Raw genomic sequence first — 12,622 nt, 5'->3', positions numbered from 1 at the left:
CTGTAGCCTGCCAGATTCCTCAGTCCAGGCAAGATCACTGGAATGGGTTGCCATACCTTCCTCCAGGGAATCTTTCTGACCTAGGGATCAAAACTACATCTATTATGTCTCCTGCATTGGCAGATGGGTTCTTTTTACCACTAGTGATACCTGAAAAGCCTATAGTTTTGCCATATTTAAATTAAATATACTTTTAAAGGTTTACTTGGGGGAATCAGGACAGCATTTATAAAACTATTTCTATGAGAAAAGATATATTTAAAAGCAATAAATAAAGGTACCAGAAGCTTTCTAACACCTTTGCACTAATAAATAAACAGAGCTCATGCTTTATCTTGCAGGACATTGAGTATCACTCCTACAGCCTAGCCCCTCATAGACAAATACCTACATTCTCTAGAAACATGCAGAATTTTTTTATAACAAATTTAATGAGTGTTCCAACCTCCAGGTTGTGAAATACTATTCTTGGAAGAAGAGCTTTTGAGGAATGAAGAATGTTTTCTTCAAGGTAAATCAAATATTTTTCAGAATAGCTTTTATTTCATTATGCTTTCAGGGCGTGAAAATAAGAGAATTAAGCCTTTAAAAGCAACTGTTGAATGAGTCTGTATATACATAAAGAGTCATTTGTTCAAGCATGTAGCTCTCTTTTATAAGGACTGTAGTTTCTATCTAATCCACAATCAGCCTTTTTTTTTTTTCCTATTTTTCATATGCTGTATATTAAGCTTCATTTTATTCCCAGTGCAATTTTTTTCATAGAAGTTGATTTAAAGGGTACTACTAGTATCAAATGCCACCTATCAAGGAGAGTGATTTTGAATCAAGATTAGTATTCAGGCAATACTGCTGACAAACCTCATAACATGATATTTTCCCTGCTGATAAAACTCATCATGGTACTTTCCCTACCATTAACATCATAATGACACTTTCCCTAACATTAAGATCCAGGGGATCTTCCCAACCCAGGGATCAAACCCAGGTCTCCTACAGTGCTTCCAGAGTCTTTACTGTCTGAACTACCAGGGTGAAAAGTGAAAGGTTGCTCAGTCCTGTCCCACTCTTTGTGACCCCATGGACTATACAGTCCATGGAATTTTCCAGGCCAGAATACTGGAGTGGGTAGTCTATCCCTTCTCCAGGGGACCTTCCTGACCCAGGAATCGAACCAGGGTCTCCTGCATTGCAGGCGGATTCTTTACCAACTGAGCCATTAGGGTGTGAACACTTTATCATAAAATTTATGTGCTGAATAGTACGAGATCCATATATTGGCTTTACTTGGAATACTTTCTGTATTTCTAGATTATGAACTCAGTCCTCAATATTATTATGAAGTGATTCATCATAATTTTGCCACTGTTTCAGAGGATTACAGACACTAAAGGTTATGTAGTTACATGTCCAAGGTCAAAGGATGAGATATAATCACAACTTTATCTTAGATTCCCTATCGGCAGGTCAGTGTTTGTTTCTTTAGGCTATGGTGTTATTAAAATACTTAAAATTCTCTTATGTAATTCTGAAGTACCTTTAAAAAATGCATCCTATACAAATGCCCATTGAGGACATTTGTCTCACTAATAAGTGAACAAAATTCTTGCCATTTCATAGAGTTTTTATTGTAACCAAACCAGCCCATCATTTAAAAAATGAAGTGCATATTAAAGTCATTAAAAAATGAATTGTATCTTTATGTTTTTGCAGGCTTCTTGTAGCAGGGGTCATATATTTTATCAATTACTTTACTCACAGTAGTTTACTCATAGTGGAAATGGGATTAATATATGTAGACTTATTAAAACATTAAATATATAATTTAGGTAGTTTGAAGGTTTCATACGCATAACCAGAAGTTTTTCTCATAATTACTTACCTCTTCTAGTTGGCATGCTTTGATGACACTTCTATATCTATATTCATCATAGGAAACACCAAAGATGATGTTATCTTTAATGGTTCCAGGCATGATCCAGGAATACTGAGAGCAGAATGAAATTCTTCCACTGTGCTTAATTTTACCCTCTGAAGGTTCCAATTCTCCCATAATCATCAAGAGAAGTGAAGTCTGGAAATACAACTAGTGTTATTAAGTCAAATCATTTGATCAAATCATTCTCAGGATGCAGGTGCCACCAACTGTCATCCTAAGCATAGGTATCCTAATTTTTAAAGATTCTGTATTCATTCAATTCAAAATTTATGAAGCACTTCCTATTTTGGGTATGCTGCTATGCACAAAAGATACAAAGGGAGACAAGAGACAACTACAACAGAATGTGATAAGTGCTACACTAGAGGCTCACAGAGATGGGGTGCTGAGTTCAGATTGTTGGGATGGGGTTGGAAGAGGTCAGGGAAAGATTAGTAATAGCTGACATGTATTGAGTGCTTATTAGTTTTCTCACATGCCTTGTTCAATCTAATTCTGTTGTACCTTTCTTGGAAACATGTGCAGAATCTGACTGCTACTTCCATTACTATCCAGATTAAGCTAACAACATCTCTTGCCAGAATAAATAGAATAGCTTTCTAACTTTCTCGGAGAAGGGTTCTAACTCCTTGCTCCACCCTTGTCTTCCTACAGTCTATTCTCTAACTCCTTGCTCCACCCTTGCCTTCCTGCAGTCTATTCTCAAAGGGGCCCTGTCAAAATGTATGTCAGATCATGTTACTTTTCTGCTTAAAACCCTCCAATGGCTTCTAAAGTTCTCAGAAAAAAGGCCTAACTCGTTACAAAGCCCTTTATGAGGCTCGCAGGGCCCTTATGTAATGGTCTCGCCCCCATTACTTCTCTGACAGCTCTACTCTCCATGGCTCACTCTGAGCCGACCCCACTGACCTTCCTGCTGCTCTGTGAACCAGACAGACAGTCCCATTTCAAGGGTTTGCTCCACTCTCTACCTGGAAGACTCTTCCCCAGATGATCACATGACCTAACCTCTCACCTCCTTCAAATCTTTTCTCAAATGTTACCTTTCAATGAGGCCTCCACTGCTTAAAATTGCACCCCTATCATCAATCTTTCTTTCTGTTTTATCTTCAAAACATTTATCATCGTATGAAATTATATATACATATATATATATAAACATTTTACTCAATAATATAATGACATTATTGTTTGTTGTTTAGTCATGTCTAACTCTTTGCAACATGATACACTGTATCATACATTTTAAAATAAGGGTTCAATAACTTTAAAAAGTGAATTACTGGTACATAAATAGACAAATCAATAGTATAGAATTAAAGCTACAAAAGTAGATCTAAATGCATAAAAGAACTAGTATTTGATAAAGGCGGCATCTAAAATGAGTGGAGAAAAATAGACTATTCAGTATATGTTGTGGGACAACTGAACAGCCATGTGGAGGGCAGACAAAAAACTGTAGCCATATGCCACACCCAACACGTGATGAATTTCAAATAGGTCAAAGAATAAGTACAAAAATAAGACTGTAAGAAGACTTAAAGAAAACACTGAAGGATGTCCAAAAGAAAAGAAAAACAACTACCATAGAGTAAGAAAGCTTTCTATATGAATCAAAATCCAGAAGTCATAAAATTAAAAAATAAATCACATTATAAAGGAAAAAAAAGACGTGGGCACAGAAAACAAAAGGAAAAAATGTCAAACTGAAGTAAATGTTTGCAAGTTATATGACACAAAGGAATAATTTCCTTCTTGAGTGATATTAAAGTCAAAAAGAAAAATAACAATAACTCATTAGAAAACAGTACAAAGTATACAGATATTTCACCAAAAATTAAAATAGAGGTGAGCTTTAATCATATGATAAAGTTTTTACTTTATTCCTAATAAGAGAAATGCAAATTTAAAAAAGACTGACATATGACTTTACCCAACAAGACTGGAATAAATTCAAATGTTAGATAACATATGCTGGGGATGCTGTGGGGAAACAAACCTATAATCTACATGGACTGTAACACATACACACAAATTGATGCAGCCTTCAGGTAAGAAAGTTTCGCAGATATACAGAAATACTAGTAGACGTGCTAAATGACATATATGCAACATTATTCATAGAGTCATTCTTCATATTAGCAAAACACTGGCAATAACCCAACTGTCAATCAATAGGTGATTCATTATATTACAAACATCTATCCAAACAATGAAATACTATGTATAAAAGTATATACATTCAAAAAACTAACAAGAGTGTCTGTCTGAATTGGGAGAAAGAATGGTGAAAAGTGGAAAATAACCAGAGGAGAAAGAGAAGTGAGAGAAAAATTTTCGAATTTTTTTGCACTTAAAATTTTAATTTTAACAAACAGTAATACCACCTAAAATATATTAGGAAGAAAGAAGGATCAAGAGATAGACATTTTTTTGATACCTATTTCAGTAAATTTTAAAATTCTTATTGTATATGGAAAATATCCAAAATTCCTTCAGGTGTTCAGTCATGTCCGACTCTGAGACCCCATGGACTGCAGCACACCAGGCTTCCCCGTCCATCATCAAATTCCTTACTTCTACATATAATTCTGCTGTATAATTGAAACTGTAAGTATTATTTTCATATAGAACAGATTTTTAAACCCCAACAATGGAATGGATCTGATTACATATAAATATATACACACATATTACATGTATATATATATATACACACATACATATATGTATACACAACATATATATATGTATACACAATATACAGGTTTGGCTCTATGTAAGTTTGGGTCTATATCAAATACAAAGGTTAAATATATATTTAACAATATTTATCTATATAAACATATAAAATTTATCAATATTTTGGTATTTTGAGAGATGCAAAGTTAAACTGAATTAATATATATAAAATGCCAAATATTGATAAGACCTTGGTTTGTTCCCTGGGTCAGGAAGATCCCCTGGAGTAGGAAATGGCAACCTGTTCCAGTTGTCTTGCTGAAAAATTCCATGGACAGAGGAGCCTGGTGGGCTACAGTCCATGGGGGTCACAAGAGTCAGACATGACTGAGTATGCATACACAAACATATGTATACTGATTGAATAACATGCCATTATATAACTACACCAAAATTTACCTAATCAATCCCCTATTATGAGATATTTAGGAGTTCTCTCAACTTGCAGCTATTGAAACAACGTGAGGAATATCTTTATATAAAAATCTCTGCAAATACACTAGGGTAAATCATACAAATAGAATTGTTAATTGGTTATTTTTAAGGCTTTTAATACACAAATTACCAAATTGAGTGGTTCAGTATTTATCTTGAAATGTGAGTATTTGCAATTATTCTATCTTATATTTTAGCTAGCTCTTTTATCTAATAAGAGTATAAAATGCTCCATTCCTACTGAAATGAAAGGACGTCCTTGTAGACTTAGTTGCCAAACTCTATTTCTCAGAGGGGTTTAATTATTCCTAAGGAACAACTGCCTCCATCTGACTCTGTCTTCATATCTACTTCTCAGAAGATGTAGCTGTAACTCCAGCCAGCAATTATCTGCTCATCAATTCTTAATAGAGTTGCCTGAAATTTAATTGCTGGTTAAGTCCCATATTTTGTAATTCCAAAGCTGTTTGTTCACACCTTTCAAAGAAGTAATTTTAAACACATAAAATTAATTTTAAAAAATTCGGTGAAACAATTACTGTCTTCCCATAAGCAATCATTCTCAGTCAAGTCATCTGTGATTTCTTTATTAGCAAATCCTGCTATGGTATCATTTTCTTTTAATAGTGAAAATTTCTAGTTATATAAGAAATAGAAGGAAAAAGTAGCACTTTAAGAAGAAATACATTTTTCAAAGAAGAAAACGTACAACTATAGCTGCTTTATTAAAAGGCCTATTTTACAGGTGGGAAAACACATAGAGAGAAAAAAGCAAATTGTATATTGCTACAATTATGAACACCAAATTCAATGACTAGAAATTTTCTATAGTATTTTGTTTCCCAAGTCTCAGACTAAATTCTTTAAAATGTGATTCTTCCTTAACTAGACATTAATAAATAACTGGTTTTCAGGGGTATTTAATTTCTGTTTATATTTACATTTTTATCTTACAGTGGCACTGCTCCTTCCTTCCTTCTTCCTTTTCTTTCATCATTCTGAAGAGTTTTAAGAGGACACTAAACTTTTTTAATTTTTCCAGAAAGTATTGTAGCTAAAATTACAGTCAAGTGGGAATAAGAACCTCCTTTTAATAGACTTCCAAAGCAAATATCTATTATCCTTAAGTAGTCCATTTCAAAGCCAAGAGACCCTTTCTTATCTCTGATTGTATTCCTTCATGCCCTTTGAATGTATTTCCCAGATAAAGAGAACAAGTGTTTATCATTATCTGAACAATAGCTCAAATCATTCAAGACTAATATAAAGTCTTCTCCTGACAATGAAATTTGACCCTTTAGTTTCTTAACCTCTTAATTTTTGTCAGATGTATCTCCAAATATCCATGGTTTATAATTAAATGAGGCAGGGTGGAAGGCTGATCAGCACAGAATACAGATTCCTATGTATTGTCATCAAAAAACTATCCCACTCAATAATTTTCCCTCATAATAAATCATAAGCAAGCCTGAGTCCATTCTCCAAAAAAATTCTTTGTCAGCAAAATGGGGATCTTTTGCCCATGTGGTTACTAAAGTAAAATGTAAGCCATAACTGTCCTGGACCAGCTCTGAGAAAATGTCTTTGCCACAGATTGGCAAAAAGGGATGCTTTACTTGTTCAACAAAGTTATTAAACGCTCACCATGTATGTGCGTGACACTATACTGAGTGATGCCCATAATATAAATATATAAAAGTTACTGAAGATATCAGAAAGAAATGAAAGGCTAGAGGACACTATCAGTGGAATAATTATACAGAGTATCCAAGTATTCTCCTTTTACAAACTAGAAAAAGAAAGGAGAAAAGCATGTCAGGTTAACATCTTCACGGTGAGGTATAAAAGAGACTACCTTGCCTGCTCCCGTAGATCCAGCAACTGCCAACAACTGTCCTCTTTCTATCTTGAAACTGATATCTTTCAGGACAGGAGTACCAAGAAGTAAGTTACTGAAGAAGAGGCTGTTATCACCATTGGAAATTTTTCTATTGTTATTATTTTCTTTTGCTTTCTCAAATAATTTACTAAATCCCTGTAAAAAAGAAAAAAACACAGTAAATAAGAAGGTATGTTTCTCAGATATTTTCAATGTGTGTGTGCGGGTGCAGTTGTGTCCGATTCTTTACAACCCAGTGGACTGTAGCCTGTCAGGCTCCTCTATACATATAATTTTCCAAGCAAGAATATTGCAGCAGGCTGCCATGTCCTTCTCCAGGAGATCTTCCTGCCCAGGGATCGAACCTGCATCCCTTCTGTCTTCTGCATTGGCAGGCAGGTTCTTTACCAGCTGAGCCACCAGGGAAGCCCAATATTTTCAATAGCTATTTACATGATGTATTATTAGTTTGAAGAGTATGTGGACATGGTCCATACTTTATAGCACACAAGTTATAGCACATGATTTCTAGAGCACATGACCCAAAATATTTCAAAATTATAATAATAATTTCAATTGCTGATTGTTGCTCAACATCAAATTTAATTAAAGATATCTAGCTGGCAACCCACTCCATTGTTCTTGCCTGGAGAATCCCAGGGACGGGGGAGCCTGGTGGGCTGCCGACTATGAGGTCGCCCAGAGTCGGACACGACTGAAGCGACTTAGCAGCAGCAGCAGCAGCTATCTATACAAAGGTATCTATCTCCTCTCCCATAGGCTGAACACATACACATATTTATTCAATCTTCAGCAGAGTAACAATATATGAGGTAGACTTTATAAACTCTTTCATTCAAAGTTGTAGACTTTGACTCAGAGAGGTTAAGTAACTGAAGTCATTTAAGTAGTAGGCCTGAGTGGAATTACAACCCAAATCTTCTAACTCTATCATGCTGGCACCTTACTCTGAGAAGCTCAAAGTATTTTAGTAGTTATTACTAAGTGTAAATGTGATGATACTACCATTTAATTTGAATGAATTCCATTCTTGCAAAAGTGCTGGGAGAAGGAGTTCTTTTTTGAAAGCTCCCTGCTTCTGGACTGCCCTATGGGATGCATTAGAGTGTGTGCATGTGCCTAGTCACTCAGTCGTGTCCAACCCGTTTGTGACCCCATGAACCATAGCCCACCAGGCTCCTCTGTCCATGGGATTCTCCAGGCAAGAATACTGCAGTGGGTAGTCATTCCCTTCTCCAGGGGATCTTCCCAACCCAAGGATCAAACCCAGGTCTCCTGCATTGCAGGCAGATTCTTTACCATCTGAGCAGTCTTCAAATCACAGTTAATAGCACTGCAGGTGATCAGGAGGAAGGTAGTTGTTCACAGAGTTTTAAGAGAATGTGTTTTCACAACCTCAACATCCCGAAGTACTCCTTCCTAAAGTTAATCATCTGAGAATTCGCTTGCTCTGTCACTTCTCTTTCCTACTTTCTGCTTCTCCCCTCAGAGAAGAGGCAGCCTTCTCACCAGTCCTAAGTTTAGCTAGGCTGCCCTTTCCGGAGTGTTAAAACTCCATGATACGAACATGGGGACCATAAGAGAATGATTTTCTCTTGATAGGGGATCCCATAAAAGCAAAGCCAGAAATACTGAAGGAGGTAATATTGTGTTTCACCAGGTTTCAAAGTGATGGCACTTTGGAGATGAATTGAAGAACAAGTTATTTTAATTAACTTATTATTTATCTAATTTTAGTAATTTAATAAATTAATACAAATTATTATCTGCACTTTAAAGTTACATTTTCCTGATATAAAGCAAGTAATATTTATCTGATTGACTTAGCAATCAGACTTGACTCTATAAATTCATTTTATTTTCCATGAAATTGAAAGTACTGAAATGGCAGCTCCCAAGTTTTGACAAAAATCCATTTAACATATGAAGACACTATACTATAGACAAGAATTACATTCTTTACCACCACTTAAACCTATGTTGAAAATTCATAAGTCAGCTTAAAATGTATCAGCGGTATACAGATTTTCAGTACTATCAAACCTTTAGGGCATACATAAGCAATTAAGGTTTAAGACTACTGCTTGAATTCTTATGAGATGGATAGCTAACATCTCTTTCAGTCATCAAATAACTAAAAGCAAATTTTTAAGAAGTAGGCAATGAAAATTCTTCAAGTGAGACAAAGGCATTTTTTATTCTATTATTAACTTAATTTATTGAGCATCACCTGTATAGTAAAGACCACCTCAAAAGTCTCAAATAGGAGAGTAACAAATGGGCAGATATTAATATTGTATTGTGTTTAGTGCTACAATGGAAAACTCACACCAAGTCCTATAGGAGCACATTACATAAAGCAAGTTACTCAGTCTGGAGCTTGTCCAAGAAATTAACCCAGTATTAGGCTATGAAGGATATAGGTGGTATTTCACAAGACCAAGAAATAGTATAGGCATTACAGGAAGAAGGACCTGCATGCATGATGATTTAGGCTTAAAAGGACAACATACACCTCAGGAGTGGTGAGTGGCTAGGTGAATGTATATAGTAAGATGACAAAGGACATCCTCGATAAACTGGGCAGTGCAGACTGTTAAGGGGCTCATTTTCCATGCTTAGAAATAGGGCTTTTATCCAACAAACACTTGGACCAATGGAAGGTTGCTTTTACTTTAATTTACTTTAATTTTAACTCCTGATTACAGAAGTCAAAACTTACTTCAGAAAATTTGGAAAACAGATAAAAGCAGCAAGAAGAAAAGAGAAATCAGCTGTAGTCTTAACACTGAGAAGAAATCATGTTTAACATTTCAGTGAGATCCCTCCACTCCTTCGCATATACGTAAAATCATATATAATTTACATTAAGGAAAAATTATACATGAGCTTTGTGATCCTCTTTTTCTGACTTACAATATAAATCATAAATATTTTCACATACCATTAAACACTCTTTTTGATATAATTTTAAGTTGCAGGATAGTATCAAAGAGTGTGGATAAACTATAAATATTAATAGTTCTCATTTTTTACATTATATGACTTTCTTTTTAACTTAATAATTCTGTGATGTGTGTACTTTGCTATAAATCTTGGAACAAATCTCTGGTTTTTTTAGTATAAATTTCCACAAGGGAAATTTCCAGAGCAAAGGTATAGCAAACATTCCAAGTCTTTGGAAAAGTAGTTTCAAATTCTCTTCCATCAAGGTATGAGAGTGCTAGATTTCAGGAACCATCATTAACAATGTTGATTTCTGATTTGGGATTTATTTTGTTTTGTTCTATTTTTGTGTGTTTTGTAAGTGAAAATGGAATCTCAGTATTGATCTTATTCTTATTTATTTGATCCCTACTCTGGCTGAACACTTTCTGTGTTTACAAGCTCCCTGTAGTTGTGAGAGAAATGATTATGGTATCCTTTGTCTTTATTTCAGTATCTGTCTCATCTTCTCAACTAGCTGCATAATAATTGATAAATTATGACATTCTGAGCTTTAGGCTCCTGGACTGTTGAGGATCTTAAGTGAGATAATATAGATGAAAGTATTTTGTATACAGTAAAACAGTAGTCCATTTTTTTCATTAGACACAGGATGGTGAGTAGAAAAAACATTTAGAGTCAGAGAAGCCTAGGCTGACCTTTATGTCCTAACCAGTTGTATAATCTTGTTCTAGTTACTAAAATTCCCTAAAGCTCAGCTTCCTGATATATAAATAGAAATTGTCCCTACTCACAGGTGTGAAGTGAGGGAGGAGTCATATATAATTCATCAGGGACATGCCTCTTGAGTCACTGGGTGAATGGTGAAATCATCAAATGAAGCAGAGAAGACACTGGAAGAAGCGGGTTTATGAAGCTTGGGAAGTGATGAATGTGAAGTGTTTGAGGACCTTGCAGGGAATTTGGAAATAATGTATGAAGTTCAGGAAAGAAACTGGGGCTGAAGATTTGCCTTTGAGAGTCATCAGCACATATATGTCAGTTGAGCCTGGGCTGAGTCACCCACAGAGAGCATGAAATACCAGAAGGCAGTGGGGACCCTGTGGCCGACCGCCACTTCAGAGGCAGGCAGCCAAGACTGAGAAGTCATGGTTGGAATATAAGATTACATGGAAAGAGTGGTTCATGAAAGCTAAGTTAAATAAATATTTCAAAAGAACAGTTTTTAATGCATTGGTAAAGACAGAATCCAGATTGCAGAAGGCAAAAGTCAAAAGATGAGGAAGTAAGAACAGTTTTAACAACAAAGGGAAGGAGAATGATAAGGCTTGGATGATGGGGTTCGGGGGGGCAAAAGTCAGAAAAGAAATTTCTTTAACTTGAAAATATTTAGATATTAAAAGAAGTCAGTTGAAAAAAAAGGAATTGCGCTTCTAGACTGAGAATAGTTGCTGGCTCCATGTCCTGAGAAGATGAAGCAAAATAACAATAGTTCAGCTAAGGGCCGGGGGAAGCATACATCCTTCTCTTAGACAAGAAAGAAGAAAATAATAATCTCAAGGGTGAAGAAAGAAGCTGTAAGCGTTCATATATGACACTCTATATTTTATAGCATCTATATACTTTCTCTCTGTATTACAGAAGTCAAGGCCATCTGCTGGGGGTGAGCATATCTGGGAGAGATTGGGAGTTTCAGGAAACTGGTAAAAATCTGGAATTGCTTTTAGGGAAATGGTAAATAAAATTAAGTAAAGACAAATGAAAACATTTCCCAAGAAAGTTTACAGGCCCATTTGAAGTTGAAACAGTAACTGTATAAAACTTATAACTGACTAGAGTATTTGATTTTCCCAGATAGCATTCCCTTCACCAAAGCTGTTAAGAGAATGTCTTACAGCAAACGATTCAGTGAAAAGAAAAGGGGATTGAGGGTGCTGCTGTAGGAACAACTGAAGTGACTGATGGAGGTTAAACCAGGAGGAGTCCAAAAGGGAGAACTAAGGAGACTAGAAATCTTCATGAAATTGGAAGGTGGTAAAGGTGGGATTAAGAGACTGAGAGAGCTAGGATTAGGAAACTCTAAACTGAGAAAGAGATTCCAGAGCAGGACATTTCCAAAGTGCAGTAAGTCTCGGCAATCACCAAGCTCAGCATATGAGCATGAGAGGAAGCTTCTGAAGAAGTAACTGTAAACAGAAGTTCTGAGGACAATATTGGAAGGATTTCTCATGTGGGTGTTAAAGTCTTAGACACGATGAGAGCGGTTTAACCAGCACCACTGTCCTGGGTAAATATCATCAAGGAGTGTCCAGAATTTGCTAGGTGACGGTGAGAGTCGGGAGGACGAGGATACAGCCAGATGGAAGGCAATGGTTCAGTGAAAGGGTTGTAGACCGTGACATTTGGTCCAAAACTTAGCTTCATCCCTTGCCTGGTACATGAACTGAGCCAGGTCCTATAACCTTCCTAAGCCTCCATTCCCTTATCAGCAAAATGGAAATATTAAGATTACATCATAGGAATGTTGTAAGAAATAAGACAAAACATGTAAAGTGCTTATCTAGTACCTGGCACATAGTAAGGGCTCAAGCATGCTATCTATTTCATTAGATGAAAGGAGAATGAGATGGAGATTAGAAAAACAATTGTCTGCCAAACTC

The 12,622-nt window shown here is 35.8% G+C and overlaps 1 protein-coding gene across 2 annotated transcripts in view; it reads right to left on the bottom strand.

Moving 5' to 3' along the window:
- Positions 1–12,622, bottom strand: part of CFTR (cystic fibrosis transmembrane conductance regulator) — a 215,098-nt gene that overhangs the window by 121,338 nt on the left and 81,138 nt on the right. For both annotated transcript variants that reach the window (XM_027539612.1, XM_027539613.1), the window contains exons 10-11: positions 6,972–7,151; positions 1,883–2,074 (exon numbers count right to left, since the gene is read on the bottom strand). In XM_027539612.1, coding sequence (XP_027395413.1) covers positions 1,883–2,074; positions 6,972–7,151 — 372 coding nt within the window. The remainder of the gene's footprint in view (positions 1–1,882; positions 2,075–6,971; positions 7,152–12,622) is intronic.

This window comes from Bos indicus x Bos taurus, chromosome 4, assembly GCF_003369695.1.
Source record: "Bos indicus x Bos taurus breed Angus x Brahman F1 hybrid chromosome 4, Bos_hybrid_MaternalHap_v2.0, whole genome shotgun sequence".
Lineage (NCBI taxonomy): Eukaryota > Metazoa > Chordata > Mammalia > Artiodactyla > Bovidae > Bos > Bos indicus x Bos taurus.
Note: the sequence above shows the minus strand (reverse complement) of the source record. Positions and strands in the feature narration are given on the sequence as shown.